This window comes from Neopelma chrysocephalum, unplaced genomic scaffold, assembly GCF_003984885.1.
Source record: "Neopelma chrysocephalum unplaced genomic scaffold, ASM398488v2 Primary Assembly neopelma1_70, whole genome shotgun sequence".
In the NCBI taxonomy this organism is placed as follows: Eukaryota; Metazoa; Chordata; class Aves; order Passeriformes; family Pipridae; genus Neopelma; species Neopelma chrysocephalum.
Window position 1 is genome coordinate 2,600,607 of NW_020897730.1, and position 22,387 is coordinate 2,622,993.

A 22,387-nucleotide genomic window follows, 5' to 3' on the forward strand; every position below is an offset into this window, starting at 1 on the left:
AAAGGTTGGATGGGTTTCTTTTCCTGTCTACACACTTACAGAGATCCTCACACTTTCAGAGGTCTAATTTTTGGATTTCAACTACTAAGGCACAAGACTGATCCATATCCCAAGAGGTACCACACCCTAGTTTTGAAATGTGAAACTCAGGGTTGATATTCTGAAGTGTCCCTTATTTCTAGGGGAGACTGAACCAAGCCCAGGCAGGCTCCTGGAAACTCTCAAGGCACAGCAAGAGCCCTCTCTGTCCTAAACACATTCAACTGTTTCATCAAACAATACATTTTATGTTTGAAAACTGCACTATAAATTATATGTCCATGAGGGTACCTGGCAATCTCCATTTACGATACAGGTACAAATTCCTCTTTTCTTTGTTCTTGAGCACTTGCATCACTATTTGACAGAGCTAATCCAATAAAAATTCTAAAACAGCTTCAAACATGTTTCTTTATAGTTCATTTCACGCCCTATTTTACATCAGGTTATTCTCTAATTTAATTTACATTATTCTGAAATCACAAACTGATCATAATTACCTTTTAATGGTAATACAAGCTCATTTAAAGGGAACATCAGGTGCTCCAGTGAAGACCTACTGTAGCAGTTCCTTGCAAATAAGATCAAGGGGTTTATGCATTTTGATATTAAATAGTAAAAGAAAATGTTTTATATGTTAAATTCAATATTTACACTGTATTTTCAAATGAGGAGCAAAAACACTGCTGTTTCAGAATCTCACAGGGGGGTTGTTCTGAAATTTAGATACTAGCTGAATTGTTCATGAGTTAGTTCAGCACAAATAATAACAGAAGCATGAGTCTGTCTTCCACATAGATTGATAGCAGGTTACTATCCAGCAATGTTTCTATACTTGGAGAGGGAGTTCAAAACATTATTGGTTCTTGCTTTCTTGACTCAAAATCGTTCTCTTCTGAATTTCTGCTGAATCAGACCTTTTTTTCCTTTTAATCCCTCAGATCTGTGAGGTTTGAAGACTTTCCATAGACAGGTCTTTTATCCTAACATGCTCAACTGTCCTGAACACTATTTCTGAAAGTAGGATTTTGCTGCTTCATGGAGTTCTGAAGAAAACTCATATAGAAGTTTTTATGACCCCGGGAATGTTCTTGAGGTTGAAAAGACAAAATGATCCTCATATATCCTTCTGTCCATATAATAATGAGGTGATACTCAGTGATATTAAAGGTTGGCACTTTTGAAGGTGAAGAAAACAGATACAAAGTTTTGTTCTTAGTCCATAGCTAATCTGTGACACTTAATGCTATCAGATGTGGTTAAAACCATGGATTTAGCAGTCTTTCATAAAGTCAGACATTTATATGGATAATGAGATGGGATTAGGGGTCTTCACACTTCAGGATACAAAGCACCCACTCAGCTGAGAACTAGATAAAATTCTCTTATTGAAAGCAATTTTATAATGGGCTGCAACAGGTTTTCTTGAACTTAAAAAATCTTTTAATATTTAGACCAGATTAAATTCTTCAGGATATTGACTTCTTTTAGGTAAAGAAAGAACTTTGCATGTTATATTGCTAGAATTATGATAATCACTGAAATATCTCATTTGTGAAGTGAATTCATTGGTGATTGAATGAATGAGACAATTAACTAGTGAAGCCAATTTACCCGACACCTCGACTTTGTGTTTTAATCCCTGTATATGACAACAGCTGTGTAATCTGAGAACTCAGAGTTATTGACATTTAATTACAGTGTTTTTAACTCCTGTAGATAATACAGACACTGTTATTTTCCTTCTGCAAACTGAGTATTTTCAGTCCTTCCTTTTTCATAATGAAAGCCTCTTGGTGTCACTAATATTTTTCTTAGAATTCCACTACCTTCTGTAAAACAGTATTTAGGAATTTCTAAAACAATTATCATTATTGTATCTGGAAAATCTTATGACTGATTATTTTAGATTTTATTTTTACGGTCAGAATACCTGACTCAAAATATGTGTGTAAGACTGTCAGTAATTCACTATCTATTGGAGGTTCTCTCAATTTATAAGACTGAGTAAAGTAAATCTTGAGGTAATGTTTGAATCTTGTAGTGCAATAAAATATTAAGTGGCACTATGATTTGGACACAGTACAGTTGACAGTGTTTCATGGCTCATTTGCCCAAGTAATTATTAGATTTTACTCTCAACTCAAAGATCAAGTGCAGCTTTTTCATTGCAGAGGTTCAGGTTTGTACGTATATAACGCATAATGGCTGTAATTTAAATGGAGATCAGGAACACAGGGATCCTGAAGCTGTGTTGTACTAATTAGAGAAATATTAAAAACACATTAAATAATACTGTGCAGTTGTGAGAGGTGCTATATTGGTTTGTATGTCTTTGATGCAAAATGCTGTAAAACTACAGTACAGTAAGGGTTATTTGAAAGTCAGTCTGAAAAAAGAGATTTGAAATTTTAAAAACGAACCAAAACAAACATGAAATATCATTTGAGACTTTTTTGAACCCAAAAAAACCCTATGAAATACCATTTACTGACAATTTCCAGCAATGATTGGTGACCTCAACTAAGTTTTCAGCTCACGTATGTTTACACCTTACTCCCTTTTTTCTCTCTTCACTTAGTTTAGCTACACTGTTAGCATTTATCAGCAAAATCTACCATTGCATCTTGAAATTTTGAACCTGGATAAAGTGTTTTTCATCTCTATATTTCAATAGATATTTCCCATGGTTGAATGTACTACAGAAGACTAACCAAAATAAAATTCATACCAACATGTAGCAATTCTTTACTTTCATGAGTACAAATCCATAGGAAGTTGTTTTTAATTAAGCAAAGGCTCAGGCACTGGGGCATTCTGCATAGTCTCATTCAAGCCAGTCCTAAAACACCAAGCACAAATATGGTTGATCTTTCCTAAAGTGAAATGATGTGGGTTACTTGGGCATGGCAGCCTTGAGCTTGGGCAGAGATACAGCCAGGGGTGAGGATCCAGTGAGTGCTGTAACCTCTGCCCTTGCTTGGCTGACACAGGGGTGACAGAGCAGCATCTTGCAGACATGCACTGTGCTGAAGTCAGCACTGGACATTGTGCATGTGTTTCAGTAAGGACAGGCACTCACTGTGGTTCTGTACCAATGAAGATGGGTTAGAGAACTTAAGATAAATATTTTGAAGCCTGTTTCAGATCTCTTCACCCTTCTGTTATCAGTGGCCCCCAAATTGACTGATACAGAAACCTGGGCTGGATTTTTTTTATTTACATTCAGTACCTGTTCGCTTGACTGAATAACAACAGCCATCACTTTCCCAAAACTCCAATACCACAGGACTATCTAACAAGCCAAGCTACCTATAGACCCATGGTTACCAGAACACAGCCTTTCTTACTCACACCCACATACATCACATCTCTGAGGTGTAAAACGTGTTTCTCTCCATTTACCCTTCCCATCACAGCTTCTGATTGAAGAAGCAAAAAGATAATCTGTGACTACTAACAAAATGTTGGTGGCAGATCTTTTCTGCTGCTCATTGGGAAATGCCAAGCAAAAGCACTTTGCACCTCACGCAGCGCCCTCCCAGGAGCCCAGCTGTGCTCCCTGGAGCTGTTTGTCAGGTCCAGTGATGCTCAAGCTTTGTGTGTAGTTCTAATGCTCAGCTCTCGGGCACTCACTGTACCCCAGGTGACTGAGTATGCAGTGGATTTTTAAAGCCAGGTTCTTTTCTGATCTCTCAGTTATTTCTATAGCCAGAGGGGTTTTCTTCTTGTGTGATTTATATAGAATAACTTAAGGTAACTTTACTATCGCTTTATTCTTACCTGACAAACTTCACTGAGGTTTTCTCCTGCTTTGATTAGTTGGCAAATGAGTTTTTGAAGAAAAACCCATGATATTACCCTTTCTAGTGACAGGACTGATTTAAAAGATGACTAAAAGAAGGATGCAATACTACATAAAACACTCTGAAATAATGGATCACTGTAGCCAGGACATTTCATGTGAAGCATTTCATTGTATAGGAAAAGCTTATAAAAATATATTGATATAGTAGAAAGAGAAAGATCAAAATAAAGGAGTATTTAATTTTTATCTCTACTATTTATATTTTTCATCATGTATTTTAAATTCAGATAAGTGTCTTTTTGTTTCTATTATGGTATCCGTCAATCACTATGTTACTTCATATATAGGCACAAATAAGATTTTCTTATTGTTGGCTTATTAATGTTGTTATTCCTTGTGAAAAGGAAGAAATGTGAAGGAAGAAATATTTTTTCATCTTTTGCTAGCATGATTACAATCTGTAACTATATTCAACTGGCTTCCAGCTACAAGATAATCACGTCTAGATAAAGCAGGATTCTTTAGGGAGTTGGACTATGAGATGAAAAATTCTCTGCAGACTAGAAAACATATTTTGCAGAAAAGATTTAAATTACAAGTCTCTTTCATGCTACACAACATAACTGCACAAACACTTTAAATCAGGAATTACGCTTTTAAAACCTTTAACACAATAAAGACCCTTAGTGAGATTCACCAGTGATAATGCAATGAACAGCAAAACTGAAGAAATACAACTGCTGATAAAACCCTCAGGCAGATGGGGCTGTCTGTACTGAGGATACGGGGTGTGTTGTACATCTTCACTTAGCAGGTTTTCTTGCATTCTAATTATGTCCCCTGCAGCTTTAAATTAAGAGTAGATTCTTTTAGAACTGGTAGGTTTTCCCATTTTAGCTTGCATGTGAGGATTCAGCTACTTATCAAAGAATCAGCATTCTATAAACCAACCTGCCATGGTTTTGTGTGTAGCAATTAGTCTGTAAAGGCCTTAGGAGAGGGCTCTCTCTTTTTCCCCTCTACATGTAAACAGCAGCTGGTTCAAGAATGTCCCAATCTCAGAGTAGCCTTCCTAGAGAGCAGCTTTATAAACAAATTCACTGGAAAAATCCAGCAGTTCCCAGAAAGCCAAGGTGCTTTCCAAATTCCTTTCCTCAGTGCACTACAATGGAAGGTTATTAGCAGCAGAACTGTGGTAGTAAAAAAACTGGACCCTTTACAAATGGAGATTCTTCCTCCCTTTTTCACACCAGCAAGCTTCAAAATTCAGTCCAGCTTCAAAACTGTAAGGACAACCCAATGCTAAGAATAATTAAAGCCTTGCAGAGCTTTTGTTCTGGTTCTTCAGTGTCTGTTATTTACTTCAATTTTTGTCAGTCTAAAGTTTATTTTGTGTCTTTGTGCTGAGGACTCGTGGTTTTCTTGCCAATTTGTACTGGAAATTATGGTAGTTAAAGTTCAGTTTCCCAGAAGGTGGTTCTTACTTCACCAAGTCAAATATTTATATGATGTCTCCTCTACTGTGTAATGACAGCATTCTATGTAGAATTTTTTGGAGATGAGGCACTTTGTAAGTTCCAGACTTGCATAATCTGGAAAATTTTGAATTCTCCTGTGTTTCATTACATTACTGCCTCTCTCTTTTCCTGTTGAAGTAGCAAAATACTTGCTCTAGCTTGATGAGCTCCTTCCCACATTTAAAAAAAATATGTTTGGGTGTAGAAAATGTCGGGTCTTCTGCAGCAAAGCTCATCTGAGTTTTGTTCTTCTATTGTATTACTTTATTATAATGTTCCAAATCCATGACCAAATCCATTATTCACAAATACTATTTGCAGCACTGAACCAACCTTAAGTCCAACTGAGAAGTTTTCGGAACAGTTATGTTGTGTGGTACTGGGTGATGTGCAATAGCACCACCATTTGGAGCTCAGGTATCCAGCTGAGATCAAACTTTTCAATATCATTACTAAATTTTACAAATAGTCAAAATTTATTTTTATTTATTATTTTAAAATATTTTTTTAAATGAGGAAGAAGAATATCTCTGGTCAAAACTGCAAGCAGGTCTGGGCAATTATTTCTAAAAGGCATCCCCATGCTCACTTCCATTGCTGTGGCTTTTGAGACAATTGCAAATTGGGATAGCAGCACCACAGTCAGGTTTTGAAGGATTCATTCCTGAAAGCTGACAAATTTGTGCTAAGGATAAAAAGACTAAGTTCCCTGCAGGGTCTTGAGTCTTTATTCTTTGGCAATGGAGAGAAAGTGAGCTCATCAACCAAGGAGAACCATAGCTGGATAAACAGTTTTAGGGCAATTGGTGGTGAACTGTTTGCTAGGCAGCTCCTGTAAATACATACACAGATACCCAGGACCACTGGGGAATGCTGTGGGGACTTATCTGCTTCCCTCCTAGTGGAATACAGTAAGACTGGTAAAGTATTTGAAAGCAGACTGTTGGGTAATTAACACTTCCTGTGTCCCTCAGATCTTCTGCATTTTTGTGGCTTTGGTAACACCTTAGGAGTGTAGCTGAGGGCAAAGCATAGCTCAGTATGTGCATGCATGGAGCCCTGTTTAAATGGTTGGTTTAAAGGCTGTAGTTAGAAGAGCCCAGTTGTCAATTTATGTGTTGTGTTTACGGAAAAGGGATGGAATGCAATTGGGTTTGTTATTAACTAGACTGGAAACATATAAAATTTTGAAAATCTACAACAGGTTCTAACAACAACTGAAGCCCTTTTGTTTGAGATATTTCAAGATTCTTACTAGACTGCACATCTCAGATAGCATTGCCTAGTTATATAAACCAGTGATAACATTTCCTGTGAAACTGGTGAGGATGTAGCAGTGCATTTTGAAGTGTGACTTTGTTGCCTCACTGTCACTGTGAGTTGTTAAATATGTCTCATTTGGAGACCTTATCTGGAACTTTGAGTACAGCTAACATTTAAAAGCTCATAGAATAAAACTATTCATTTAGAAATATTAAAGCAAGCCACAGAGCTGATAGTGGAACTGCCTTTGTTTAAATGTTCTACAATATTAGACAAATTAGTCTTAATAATGTCTTCTTACGTTTACATTATCTTTCCTTTTGAAAAATAAACAGCTCAAACCATTGTCCTCTGCTACCAGCAGATGACAATTATTCAGAAAAGCCTTTGCTTTGGAATTGTCTCTGGTGTTTCAATACAATATTTGACAGTTGAGCAGGAAATAAAATTTCTACATGATAACTGTTTATGTTCAGTATTCATGTGATAAGTTTACTGAAAAGAAGCTAAAGAGAATAAGAACCTGTTTAATACTGTAAATTGAGCGTAAGTGTTAAATGCTCTGTCTGAATGCCTGTCTTCTCTTTCCTCTGACAGGTTGATAATGTATGGCTTTGTGAAGGCCATGGTACACATAGGCCAGTTAAAGCAACAGGAATTCCACTTCACTGACTGTTTATTTTTTGGATCGCTGATGTCTGCCACAGATCCAGGTAACCATTTAAAATAAATTGCTTTTTCAAAACTCAGAAGAGTAAATAAGAACATCGCAATTGTAAGTCCCACAGAAATGTTTCAAGTCTCTGTTCTTGATGTTTTCTTCCCACAGCTCTTAAACGTCTGATATTCTGATAATCATAAGTCAAATCAGCTCCAGAGATCCCTTGTGTTTGTTTTAGTGACTAGTTTACCTAGATTTAGCTCACAAACTTCATAATTGGAGTTGCTGGAAAGATTGGAAAAATGTCCTCTGATCTCCAGGACACCTCTCTGCTGATTGCTGTGTGAGAACTGCTGTGACCTGGGGCCTCACAGTTAAAAATCTCCACATCACATCCATGTGTGATCTAACCCAGCTTAAAGATATGGGGAACAAAGCTTTCAGATTTGGCCATATGAATACTGTTTATAAGGTATCAGTTACAGTTTGAATGCAGTGCTCATATAAATACAACTCTAAAAAATTCCATACCAACAGATTGACTTGAATTTGCAGGCGTGAGATTTAAAGCTTGAAGTTGCAGTAAATAGCAAGGTCTGGGAAGCACGAAGTGAGTTTCAGAATCCCAGAAGTACAGAATTCCTTACATTTGAAGGGATGTCTGGGGGTCTTCTAGTCCATCCTTCTAATCAAAACAGGGCTTATCTCAAAATAACCCTAGGTTTCATAGATTTTTCCAGGTTGTGTTATGTTGAAAATGTTAATAAGGGTACTCTAACATTAAAAGGAAGGTATTGCTATTTGCATCTGTGGGACAACAGTGAAGGACAAGGTGAAAAAAGGATTTTTTAATATGTTATCTGCTGAGATACAAAGTACAAATTCTGCAAAGGTACGTTGGATTTTTGCAAAATTTTCAGCTGAGCTGCTCCAGGCAATGGAACAGAAAACATTTTGTCATGCACGTTAGTGTTAACTACCCTTGAGAAACTTCTCTGAGAAACTTAGGAATAAAGCTTTCAAATTCCTGGCTTTGAAAAAAATGAGAAAAAGCCATTTGTTCTACGATTTTTTTTCTATTCTTTAAATGATCTCTCAATATTTAACAAAATACTTTTGGATTGTGATCTGTCATTCTAATGGCTTAAAAATATGGTCTAAAACAATTTATTTCCACAAAAGCAGTTGTTGCAAGATTGCTGTAAAAGCTGCATCAAGTTGTTATTCTCAAATTAATCCAAGCATCCAATATGTTGCCACTTATCACCCAGCTACATTATTAAGATTCTGCACATGATTGGAGCCTATCCTCAGAGCAAGAGAAAAACACAGAAACTGAAAGCACAAGGGAAACCTTGGAAAATAAACTGCTTATGGAATAAAAGGGTGCTTACAATTTCCAAGTATGTTTCTTGATGGTGCCATGAATAGGGTTTTGCAGCTGGCTTGGTTTCTTTTCCCATTTTCCAGTCCAATACTATTTAGTTTCACAAATTAACATGTTGACTTATGAGGAGTAATGTATAAAACAAATGCACTGATTTTGACTAGAATGGTATTAAATCACCACTGATTAATCTAGAACAACCATGAAGAAAAAAAAAGGAAACAAAACAGAAGCTCCTCTTAGACTGTAAGGAATAAGAAGTGACAAGGATTTATTTTCCTAGATTTTTACATAGACTTAAAAAGCTAATGCTGCAGTTGAGAAAACTCCTTCTAGTGTGACAAACTGTCATTGATTAATATTGTTTGCAATTACTCCTTACTTATATAGTGTCTGCGCATGTCCAAGAGGTTTTTTAATGTTCAGTCTTGCTCCCTCTGTTATCTACTCACAATATTCTAAGCTGTTCCATGTGTTCACTAACCTTATCCATAAATTTCAACCAAAGACTTAGAGAATTTTGAATTAAGTTTTTCATTAATTAAATGGTGGAGACTGCTGAAAATATTTGATCGTGTTGCAGGATCTGCTAATGAATTATAATCTCAAGCCATGTAAAGAGCTCACTGGCATTCCAAAAGTTAAAGCTAAAATTTTGTGCCATGGAGAACTGATATGTATTAGAGCATAAAACAATCAGTCTAATGATTTTATATGTGATATCTAGGTTTTGATTTGGTTTTCTTAAAGAAATCTTTGGTAAAATGTCAGCATTATAGAAGTAGGCTAGAACAATAAATTAGTGTCTTAAGATGAAATAATAAATTCCTGTCAGATTTCCTACATGATTTTCATTTAATTTTTCACTGTGTAGGATTATAAACTCATTTTAAAAAGAGATTTAATTTCCCTTGGCTGTTGGAAGCAATTAAGTCTCAAAATATGCTAAAACTGATCAGTTGACAGAAGTTGGTTTGATTGAGTTCTGTATTTGTAATAGCAAAGATGACTGGTAGATGTTTACATGTTAAATAAAGACTTTTACTAGCAAGGCAGTGAACAAATGTCTGCCAGTTAAGGTTGCCAATACTGTTAAGAAGAACAAAAAAATATCATAGCACTCTGTAGGTTTTAGTTTTGAAGGTTATCTGAAGATTATTAATCTAGACATTTTTGCATAAAAATAATTCAGAAGAGTTGCTCTTACATGCTGTGTGTTCCTTTTACATAGAAAACTAGCTCTTGAACTAAGATTAAGAAATTAATTTGAGACTGGATATACTTGGGACTGTGTTTTGCATTATAGACCGTGATCCCTAAACATCAGTGATGCTTTGGGATGCCTCAAAAAGAACTTTCATGTCTCTAGACAGGAAAGTTAGAAACTTCAGGGACAAAAGAAAGTTACTTTCAACTAAATAATTCGTTTTACAGAGAATATCTCCTTTCAATAATTTATTATTTTCAGCAGGAAAAGTTTGTTATTTTCAGACTTCAGGTGAGAGATTTAATTTAAAGAAACAGAATTCTAAAATTCCCAAATTATCACTTCCTTAATCTTTGGTTTAAACATGACCAGTATTTACATTTTTCTTTATTCTGATCCATCTTGTTTTTTCATCTGTGTCAAACAGCACAGATTTCTCTGTTTCGCTGTAGAAAGGGCGTCCTCGTGTTAGTATTGCATTTTGATTCCTAATGTAACCTGACTCTGGGAGTGTTTTGCTGTGATCCCCTCAAAGGGGATGGAGCAGTTCCTTCCTACATCCTCATGCACGTGTCACTCACTAAGAGCAGCAGTGAGAGTGTGGCAAAGGTGCTGCTGTGGGGCGTGGAGCCCCCAGTGCTCGGCCCCCGAGCAACAGAGACCTGGCAGATGAAACCATCTGCCGTGGGAGCACAGACTGGGGATTCTGACAGCGGCTGTCCTGGGCTGGGAAGGCAGGTCAGCAATGAGCCCCAGCAAGCAGCTGCTCCAGAGTGCCAGTGGTTGTAACAGAGGAACGGACAGAACAAAACTGGCACGTGAATGTGAAGTTATGAGCTCTGCCTCAGCCACCAAAAATAACCCAACAGTGCCACTGGCACATTGTCTTGGCTGCTGCCATTGACACGTTCTGTGCAATGACCTTCCAATCCAGACACATCTCATGCGTCTTTAGCACTTCCTTTTTCTTTTTAACTTTTGACATTTCAAGTGTAGAAAACAGCTTTACCTTACAAGAGTTTGCCGGAGCACGGCTATTTCTGAGCTATATGAACTCCCTTACCTTTGGTCACACTGATAATCACAAGGCTCTTCCCTATTTGGAGTTACTATGGTTACAGCTGAACTGGAGCTGTGGGTTGCACTGCTCTTGTTATTGATAAAATTGGATATTTATCAGAAAGAGCAGTTTCTGTTTCTCATAAAATCAAAGGATTTCATATTAAGAAGCATAATGTACAAATACAACAACATAATACATTTCATATACTGGTTACATAAGACTTTATAAATGTGGTTTTAATTAAAATATTTGTATGCTTTCTTCTTTTTCACCACTGAACTAACCTGTGAGTGGTGTGACTGATTAATAGAGAAAGAAGACTATAACTTAAATTGAAATCTTTATTTTTAGACCGAGTCAATAGGAGATATGTTAAATTTCTCTCATCTTATTTTCTTCCTGTTTGATACTGCCCTCCTAAAAGAATTTATGCCCATGAGAAAGATATTAATAGTTCTAGTCAGAGGATTGAGGTACAATAATACCAGTACTTTATATAATGGTCTCATTTATTTTCTGGGTTTCCTTATTCTTTTTAAACATAACAGCAAAGTAGCACTGGATACAGTTAGCTTAGGGATTGTTGTAGTTTGCTGATATTTCAGTCGCAAATACTTTTTACAGGGATCAATAACAAGCCCATTTGTTTCTACATATGTCAAAAGTTACCTTTCACAAACCAGCTCCACAGATACTTGTTATAACTTGGGTACAGCTGAAAGCATGTTAAGCTCAGCATCTAGCAGATGTTCCCTAAGGCCATGAAGTCAAGGAAGAAGTGAATCAGATTTCTGCTGGCACAAGTACTGTGAAAATCTTAATTGCTTCACTATTTCCTGCTTCCCATCTCTGAATTTTTAAATGAAGGTCACAACTCTCTCTGAGTCAGCAGCTCTCATACACATTATTTCCATTGGCGTCACTTTTCTACTGCCACAAAAGGTGTTTGTGCTCCCCCAATTACCTGTCCCTTTAGCCATCAAGTTCTTTACCTGTCTTTATCTCTGTCCTCATATACTTACACTGAAATAAGAGATGAAGAGGTATTGTGTACTTTAATGAAAAGGTGTTTGGTATATTTATAATACATATTGTGTCTATTGAATTGTGCAAGTCTTTGAGGAGTTACCACACAAAACCCAAGCTGTACTTACTGTTCCTCAAAGTGCCTTCAGAAAGCCAGGGAGGCCACTGCAATGCAGTGTCCATGGTCTTTACTTAAAATACACACAGATTAGATATGTCACTGTGATATATGATTATTTTAAAATTAATTCCCTTGAGTTTAAAGTCGATCATCAGACAAAACATGATGTGTCTACTTTGGGCACAATGACTATTCCTAGGGTGTGATTCTATCCAGAGAGCAATTTAAATTACCTTTCTTCCATAGCAGAATGTTATCTCCCTTTTATCGTGTCTGTTCTGACTTATACCCATAGATTCTCATAATTAATGAAGGTAAATGTGATCTGGGGGAAGTGACTACATGCTGGTTGTCAAAACAAAGTGCAAATGTTTTCTTGAGCTCTTAAACAGGCTGGGTGTGCCAAAGATTCTGCAGTTCTCTGTTGTTATGCAGATACTATTTACAATGTTCATTAGTGAATTGGCTAATGCAACAGAGGGGGCTTCTTCAGTGTATAATATTATGCTTAAAGGAGATTGCAAACACTTTGAAAGATGTGATTAGAACTCAATATGATTCCTGTAATGATTTAAAATCAAGAAGGATAAATGCTACACTTAGAAAAAATCAACCTCATAGATAGCAGACAAGGAAGTGAGCATTCTCTTATGAGAAGGATTTCAAGTTTACAACCTGAAAATGAGTCATAAGTACCAATACATAGCAAAAAAAAGGAAAATAGGATTTATTAACATGTTCTACAGCATCTTTTCATTCTGTGTCTTGACAGCAAATGTCAGCTACAATACTGGGATCTGATTTTGGGCACTGTATTTCAGGAAAGATATGAGCTGATTAGAAGGCAAGAAAACCTTACTAAAGGGAGGAGATTGAAAGAAGTGAGTCAGTTTAGGGAGGAGATGTCTGAAATGAGTCTTTGAATAGGCAAAATGCTGCTGGAAAGAAAAACTGAATAAATGTGACAAATTATCTGTGTCTCATGAGGCTGAGAATGGAAATTACAGACTTGAAGAGCAGGAGGGGAGATTTAGTTTAGACATCATTCAGAAATAACTGCATTTATAAATTGTATGAATACTGAAGAGCAAGTTACTCTCCCTTGGGATTTGTGGAACTAGTATCACTTTAGTTCCTTAAAAACATATCAGAAAAATATCTGTCAGCAGTGGTATGGCTGAAGCTTGCTGTGTCTTGGGCCAGACAAACATGGGGACAGAGCAGAGACCAGAATCTTTGAGTCAGGGACAGGTAGTGCTGTGAAGAAGATCCTATAACCTCCACTGGAAACGAGAAAACATTTGAAATAGAAGATACTTTCTGAAAACTGGGTGAACTGGGCAATCGATGCATTATTGTGTTGCTTGCTTTATTATTTTGCTTGCATTTGAAAAGATTTGAAGTCATATTTTTGGGGTAGGGTTGGGAGAGAAAGCAAAAGAAATCTGTTTACTTAGAAGGAAAGAAGGAGAGGAATGTGTAGGCATCTGTCTAATTGGCTTGACCTGCTACACATACACACCAACAGGACTTTGGACTTTACTGCTTTCTTTTCCTTCTATCATTACCACAGAGACTATTAATGAGAGTCCAAACTAATTAGCCAATAAATAAAAGCTGGAAGTGGCAAATAGTTTTAGAAAACAAGTCTGTTGTTATGCCAATGACATCAAAGAACAGGGCACTAAACTGGATCCACATTTAGCACATTAAGTCAGCATTGCTAATCAGGAAAAAAACTGAATATAGATGTTGGTGAAGCAAGAAAATATCGTTTGTCAATAAAACTCCTTCCTACACCTTTAAGCTATTCTGGGGAAAGAACTCTTTTCCTAGTTTAAATTATAGCTGCAGTGGGAGTAGATGGGTGAGGTTACCAGGATGGTTAAATATAACTAGCTAATTTAAATATAGCTATATCAGCAAATGTTCAGCTACACACATCCCCTAAATTGTCTTCTGTAGGATAACACTTCCAAAATTCTTCAAAGATAACACATCAACAGAGATCACTTTGACATAAAATCTCATAGGAGAACTGAGAATCTATTTTGGGTTTATAAACAGATTTTTAGATTACATAGAAATTTAAATGTCGTTTAGAAAATCTTAGGAGTAATGATTTCAAAGTTCCAAGAAATATTATTAAGACAAAACGTCATTAGCTGACACTCTATTTTGTGTGATTTATCAGCAGTCATGTGAATGTAAAAGTATATAATTGTCATATCTAAAATGTCAGAGGTGAACATGGCATCCTAGAGGCACTCCTAAACTTTGAGATTCCTGGGCCATGAGGGCTGAGTCACTTGCACAATTATGTACTAGAATGAGCACCAGTGAAGCAGTGAGTTATCATGTAATTTTTAACCATACAAGTAACTGGGGGGCTTTACATTAAATTCTGTTTGGAAAGAGAAAGCTCTGCTTCACCCATGCAAAGATAAAATAATACCAACACAGAACACAAATAGTCTTGTTCGGTTGGAGGTTATGAAGTGCAAGGTAGATCTTGGGAAGGACTGTGATACCCTCTTTGCAGGTAAGAAAACTGAGGCATAAAACAGATAAGGCATAAGTTGATAACCATAGGACTTAATTTCCTGAATATGAGCCAAGTGTCTAAATGCCCCTGAGGATGTGTGTCTAAATGTTTTGCCCAACTTCAATTCAAATTCAACACACTCTATTCTTTTTCTACTACACTGGTAAACTAAAAATCAAATAGAGGATATAACTCATGAAGGAAGAAGGAATGTTAGTTAATGATATGCTGAAGGCAAAGGGTTACAGGTGTCAGATATCCTGGTCTGGACCAGAGGGCTGCATGACCACAGATATGCTAATCCAAGGGGAAAGTGGTTCAGGACAGGGTAAGTTATTATGCATATTCTTCAGTGAACAAGCATAATAAATGGATAAATATTATTAAATCCTTCTTAAAACAGGTAAATCACTACTCATCACACACAAAGTCCATGGAAAAGCCCATCTTTTCATCACCCTTGTTTTTTCTGTAGTCGCAAGATCACAGTCCCTTATGCACAGTGAAACATGCTGTGACATTTTCATATATGCATGATTCTCTATGTGAGAGGGAAAGTGTCTAACTCAGCTGAAACACCAAAACTCATAGACCTAATGGATTTTAGCATCTTATATAATTCAGTTGATCCCTTTTAACTTATTATTAACCACTTAGGCAACAAATAGGACTAGACTTCTCAAAACTCATATACTAACATCGCTTTATTTCTTGAACTGCCAGAGCAACATGAAAATAAGAACTCACTTTGCTTTGTTTCCATACAGTGACAGTTCTTGCTATTTTCCATGAGCTGCATGTGGATACAGATTTATACACACTCCTGTTTGGAGAGAGTGTCCTAAATGATGCTGTGGCTATCGTGCTGACATAGTAAGTACACCCACCTCCATTCTTTACTTGGCAAGATAATTACAAGCTTTAATAGCTGATGTAATTCTCACTGATATAGTTTGTGCAAGTATAGATAGAGCATTTGAAGATTTTGTTACAGAGAAGTAGTTTAGGAATTGTTCTTGGTTTGTTAAACACTAGAATTTCAATATTGTTAATGGTAACTGTGTATCCAGAATGCAATTTTTACTTCATATTCTTCAACCTAGAAAGCAGTCGACTCTGTAAAATGTGTAAAATTAATTTAATGTGATTTCTTTTCTCATCCAAACAAGGTATCTTGAAAAAATAATGCAGAATGAGCACCTGGGATATAGGGCAACTGTAAAACTGGAGACAGGTTCTTTTTATTTTTTGCAGTCTTTTATTTTCTAAGATTAAAACCACAAAGTGGTACACAGTAGCTCAGTTTATCTACTCTTGTCTATTGAATCTGCCAGAGCTTCAGTTGATAATATTATCTTGAATTTATATATAGCTTTTTTATTCTCAGGAATCCTCAAACACATCACAAATGATGGGCCAAAATCACACAAGTATGTGCTGTCCTAAAAACACAGATGCTAAGTACATGATTAACAGGATCTCAACTCCACTCTACACGTATTATATGCTTCCTGGAGCTTTGCTAGAAAAACAAATAATCCTCTCAGATAATCTTAAGAGTAACAGAATTGCAAAATCAAGTTCAGTTCTCCAGGATGCTTGAAGATGCTTCACAGTAAGCCTCAATTCAGTGCCACCTTTCTCCTTACAACATGGTTCCTTGAACTAGGATTTATTCTATCCTTCAGAAAAAAAGACTTTTACAGATTTTACACTTGTTAAAAAACTGAGATTTATATTTTGTCTGAAACCCCATGCAGTTTCACTTATAATAGTTGAATTGCAAAAAAAAAAAAAAACCAAAAAAAAAAACTCTTTTCAAAATACAAAAAAAAATTGTATTCTTATTTAATTTATCATTCTCCCGTTATCAGTCTAGTTACATTCACCCACACTAAACTCCTCACATTGTTTTCAGAGCAAGAGTAGTATTTTCAAACACTGTCAAGCGTCTGAGCACAGCATTTCATGATTAGATACAGCATGGCTGTCACATCCAGTGACTGGGACTGGAATGTGTCACTTAGAAGAGCATCTGGTACATCAGCAAATAAAATGCTCAGAAGGAAAACTAATCAAAGACGAGACAACTCGGTAGAGAGAACAGACAGAAAAGCATTAAAGCAGCTATTAGAATCAGAAAGAAGCATGTAGGTGACAGTAAGTCTGGGATTTTTTTCCTCTCCCTTGGTGTTGTTTAATAGAGGCCTAGACATTTATAGCTCATTTAGACTCTTCACCTGTTACTGCAAGTTTCCTAGGCTGAGGAACTGTAAGGCTACAAGCAACTCAAGGGCACCCAGAATGTTTTAAGTATCTCTGTTTTTCGGTTGCTGTGATGTCAAAACACACAGATCTCTTCAAAGGCGCAACTCAACTGCAAAGCAAATCTAGAAAGACAAGTACTATCAGATAGAACATGATCCATGAGTTTCTAAACTCTGCTCTTCACAGTACTCAAGTCTAGGTTTTGAGCCTCAGCCTAAATCCTTCTTGTGTTTTCTTTGCTGTACAGGGGAGATTCAAATCTTTACTATACAATCTCTTGTCACTGGAAAACTAATGTTTTGGGGTTTTTTATATTCAGTGTGACTGATAGTTTGATTTCTAGAGACATTTTTAGAGACTGAAGAGAATACATGGCATCATCAGTTTCACAATTCATGACTCTCTGGCTTAAATAATCAGCTTCTGCAGAAATACAATGTTTCTGAAACCCAACGTGATCTTCCTGTAGCCATTTAAGTAAAGATAGACTGTAAATAATGTCAGCTTCAGGTCATTAACACCCCACTAAGCCAACCTGAGTTTAAATGAAGAATATTATTTTTCTATGACTGCGAAAGAACAGCTATTTTTTTCCCTGTAACCCATACTATTCTTGTGTGCAAACACAACATGTTCATAATTACAGTAATAGAGGTCTATTTAAAAAGGTGTGAGAATAATGTTTACAAATCTGCAAAAGCAATAATGAGTGACTTAGTATACTACATAATGGTAAACAGAAAATAGAACAAGAAAATACACAGTGTCTTTCATTATCTAACAGAATAGGCAAGATAATGTCTGCAGGAGTGACTCACTGCAGGAAAGGCAGGGAGAGAAAAGAGGGGAGGCCCTTCTGGCTGGCTGTGGCAATTGGACAAGGTGAAGGTAGTGTGGCTGAGTGCCAACAAGGGTTTAGATTGATCTCTCTCCTTTCCTTCAGCTTCTCCCTCCAATCACTATTCTTCCTGTGCTGTTTATCATTTAGTTTAAGAAGAACAGCAGCAGGATCAGCTACTCCTACATTTTTCTTATGGATTTAGTAAGTCACAGGAGCTCTGTGTTGCTGCAGCAGTTTGTACAGACACTGTGGCCAATTGCCCTCAGAAAATACTGATCAAGGACACAAATCTTCCAGGCCAATTTAGCAACTCTCCTCTGGCCATCCTGCCACACCAAACACCTGGGTGTTTGTGATAATTACAAGATTTCATTTATACTGTGCTATTTTAAGATAATCCATGCAGGAGGGATCACTGTGACTCGAATAGACAGCAGTGGCTGCAGGAAGGCTGGCAAGCTGTTGTGCATCTGGGAAAGCTCACACACACAAGGGCCTCTGGAAGCAAGGGCACTGTAGATGTAACAAGAATTTTCTCCTATAAAAGTAACTTACAGAGTTGCTTACAACTTTTCATTATTAGGATAAAAGTCTCATTTTAATAAAAAGGTTTTGACAATTCTCACAGAAAATAAATATTTTGGAAGAAAACAAGTATTTAAATTGTTAAAAATTAGTAATTTATGAGCCTGGTTTAGATCAAGGATTCAAGATATTTAAGAAAAATAATAACAGAACCTTGCAAGGCAATACTTGATAGATTACTAAACATATCTGCTTTTACACAGAAAACCCTGTATGATTAATTATGCCACAAATATTTCCTACATCCTTTGTTTTCCAGAAAATGAACTTGTCACCTGTGTCCACTTTCTATGTCTATTCACAGTACAAACTTTATATGTAGAAGTATTTTATACATACAAATGTTAATACAAATAAATAAAACATAATCTTTATGATTACAGATTGTTTCACTATTTAGAATTTCATTTTAGACAATAGATTATGGGACTCTTTTATGAAAAGGTTGATCATATCTTCATATATTTATTATATTTTACCATATCTTTATTACAATTTTAAAGAAAGAAATCATTCTCAGTTCTTCAGATATACACAAGGAACTTTACCTGAGTTTATTCTGTAGCTTCCAGAATGAAAGAATGTCATTTAAGATTATGTTTCTTATATCACTGTATCATAATATATGCTGCATAGAATGACTTCTTTTGCTTTCTTGGGGATTGGTCTATGACGTGAATATTTTCATAATATATTCTAGATTATATCTTTTTTACCACTCTTTGTATCCTGTAACTCCTGGGTTTTCAACTTCTTCAGCTTTTTAGCAAAAATATGAATAACCAAACTTAGCTTACAAATGTTCCAGCACAGATAAAACTCTCCTTTTAGCTTAAATTTGACCTGGCATCCAGTTCCCTGAACATCATAAAGCAGCAGCCTGTTTTGCTTTGGATATGCATAGGCATTTATTCCACAGGAATTAATGCCCCTCAAGGTGATCTATTTCATCCATAGATTCCAGCCCCAGGAATGTTTATCATTGCTTAGGTTTGTAGATAGAGCCTTAGATACAAATACAGTGGATTGGCTGTGTCCTTAGGCACTTATGAGCTGTGGACTTCATTCTAAAGATCAAAACAGAGAAGGATCTCAGTAACTTCAGTTGGAGTTGTGTGTGTGAAGATTGTGGAATCTGGCTAAAAATTAATAATCTACAGCTATTTTTTATCAAAACATATGAACCTTCTGCTTCGCTTCCATTCCTTTTCCATTGTTCTGTCTTCATACATTATATCTATCATTTGTTGAAGAAAACATCTGCACATATTTTGGTTTGGACTTGGCACAGGTTTTGCACATTTGCAGAGAAATTTGATGAAGAAAGTGTAGAAGTTGCAGAAAAAGCATTAAATATCTTGAGATGTGACTGAAAAGCAGCTCAAGATGTCATTAGCATTGAGACAGTATATTTAGCAGAGCTATTTCATCTTTCTCATGCTGAGTGCTCTGTGAGTGCAGGATGTGGAGAGCAGTAATGAATACTGATGTGTGTTCCTGCTAACAAATTATCTGAGGGAACGTTGCGCAAGGGATGTTTCCATTGTGGCCAATGTCAGGCGCCTTTGTATCATTATTATGCATAAGACACAACTTCATTTCTCTGCTGGCTCGGTACCATTGCTCTGAGGGCCTGACGAGCCTCAGCTCTTCCCAGAGGAGGAGATAGTGTGGAAGTCACAGGGGCATCAGGGACATCAACATATGCCACTGTAACTAAAACAGGTGAGTGGCAGCCAGAGGACACAGGACGTGTGTCATTGTGACGTGTGTGACACATGGCAAGCAGTGGATTCATTAGCTCTGTTATATGCAGGCAAGAACAGTTTGATACATGAGTGAAATGGAAATCCTGTAGATAAAAAGCATGGTTGAGGATCCCATGGCAAGGAAGCCAGAGAACACAGAAACTATCTGATATATAAAATGAAGACCTCCCATGTCAAAATGCTAATTGCCCTAGAAGCATAGGTATTTCTGGACAGAGAGGAAAGCACAGTTTCCTTGTGAAGTTTGGCTTGTAATTTTTGAGGAAATTATCTTAAATAGTATGTAAAGGAAGAGATGGCAACCTTGAAGAGGAAAGTAAACAAAAAAAACCTGGATTGTTTTGAAATGGATATTCTGCCTCTTTTGTGAAGTATCTATTGGTTGTATAGATTCAACAAAGTTCATTAATGCCTATTAGCAAAATTTAGGTGACATAAGCCCCAGTAATTATTGGTGAGATGCATATTTCCAATGATGCTTTCAGGAGCAATATTGTTTCAGGAATTCACTGAGCCTCTATTGGCCAGATAAGACAGTCTGAAATAAATACACAATGTTCCTTTTTTTTCTTTTTTATTCCTCAAAAAATCTGTGCTGGTAAAAGGGTACTGCAACCCCCTTCTACAGAATAGGCCTCTGTGGATTTGTTCAAAGCTTTACCAAGCAGTTTAGCACAATGACAAAATTTCATTTTCCAAAGTTCTTGGAATATAATTTTTCTCTAACAATAGTTATATTTCAAATCCATTTTTCATGATCTAGCTACAGCAGATGAAACCATATCTGTACTTGATAAATTAACTCTCCATAGAATCCAGATCATTTTTAATAGTTTATAAGGCTTGAAATTTGTGATAAATAGTTGGGAAATTGCCCCTTTTGTTTTGCTTTTGTCTTTCTTCTTTAGCATAAACAGAACTTATCTACTATTGTAGAAAAAATATAAAGGAGGAACTCTAATTATTCAATATGTTTGTGATAACAGAGCATAGTATTGAGGGCAAAAGGGGCAGGGCAAATCAAAAAAGGTGATGCTTGGCTTTCCTATGCCCAGTGAGGAAAAGCCTTGTAAAAGTAGTTTCATGGCCCCTTCTTGAATATTTCCGGGATGAACATATACCAACTCAGGTCATAGCAAACCTCTTCTTTGCTTAAAAAATACTTTCATTCTAGTCTAGTAGTACCTTATGCAAGTTAATATCGTGCTCAAATCAGTCTTTCTTGGCAGAAAGTCTCCTGGAAGCTTGTATGGGGCTTTCTAAAATAACACAGCAAAGGTAATTGAGACCAATTTATTGAAAAACAATATTCACTTTCAGGGGAAATAACTTAGAAACCAGAGTTCAGCTCAGTGTGTGCTGAGCACCCTCTAAGGTTATATCTTCTCAGACAGTGATCCCTATAATTATCTTAGGAAGACAGGAGAATTCCGTCTGACACACTGGTGATTCTTACTGGTAGGCACAGTCATCATATTACTAATTTCAGTACAGTTTAGATCTCTTCAAAATATAAGAAACTCTTGATGTAATGGACCTCGAATAAAAAATTAATAAGAACCTTTAAACCTTTCTGAGTTTAGGTATCTGTTTATGTGCATTGTTATTACTTCAGTGGGTTTAATACTGTTATTATGCCATTGAACTTGAAGGTACTTTACACGGGAAGCAAATGTAATCAGAGACTGAAGAAGTAGATATTTGACAGACATCAAATATAGTTGCAAATATTCAGTCTATGTTTCATGTTCTCATTGGCCCAGTGAGGTGACTGTCCATTATCTGCAAGTGTTGCTTTCCCAGTTTTCACAATTTCTAATTGTTATTTTTCATGTATTTTATATTAAAATCAGTAGTTCTATAAAGGACAAGAAAAGATACTACAACTATGCTGTTGAATAATTAAGTTGGGAGCTGGGACTTGCAGGAAATAATATTGGCTTTGAAAGCTATGATGGGTGTCTCCTTGGTGCTTATCTCAGTAGATGTGAAGCTCCCTTTATGATTATATTATTCTTTTTTCTTTTGTCATGGACGGTCTCTAATTTGTATCCTTTGCCCTTTCATTTTTGGAGCATTCTTCTGTATAGACTTTGCTACACTTTGATCCCTGAGCACATTGAATAAGAAATATTGCAGAGGAAAGATAGCTGAATGTTCTCATATCATACTTTTCCCTCAAACTGCTGTTATAGTCAGAAAGTGGCCTTTAAAAGTGACACTGTGGGCTTCCGTATGTATATCTCAAAACCTTTTTTATCATGTGTACCAACTAAGAAACAAAGAC

General features: G+C 36.4%; 1 protein-coding gene across 1 annotated transcript in view; it reads left to right on the forward strand.

The window, feature by feature from the left end:
• The window catches only part of SLC9A9 (solute carrier family 9 member A9), a 184,224-nt gene that overhangs the window by 33,797 nt on the left and 128,040 nt on the right, over positions 1 to 22,387 (forward strand). The window contains exons 5-6 of the mRNA XM_027686117.1: positions 7,225 to 7,340; positions 15,405 to 15,510. Coding sequence (XP_027541918.1) covers positions 7,225 to 7,340; positions 15,405 to 15,510 — 222 coding nt within the window. The remainder of the gene's footprint in view (positions 1 to 7,224; positions 7,341 to 15,404; positions 15,511 to 22,387) is intronic.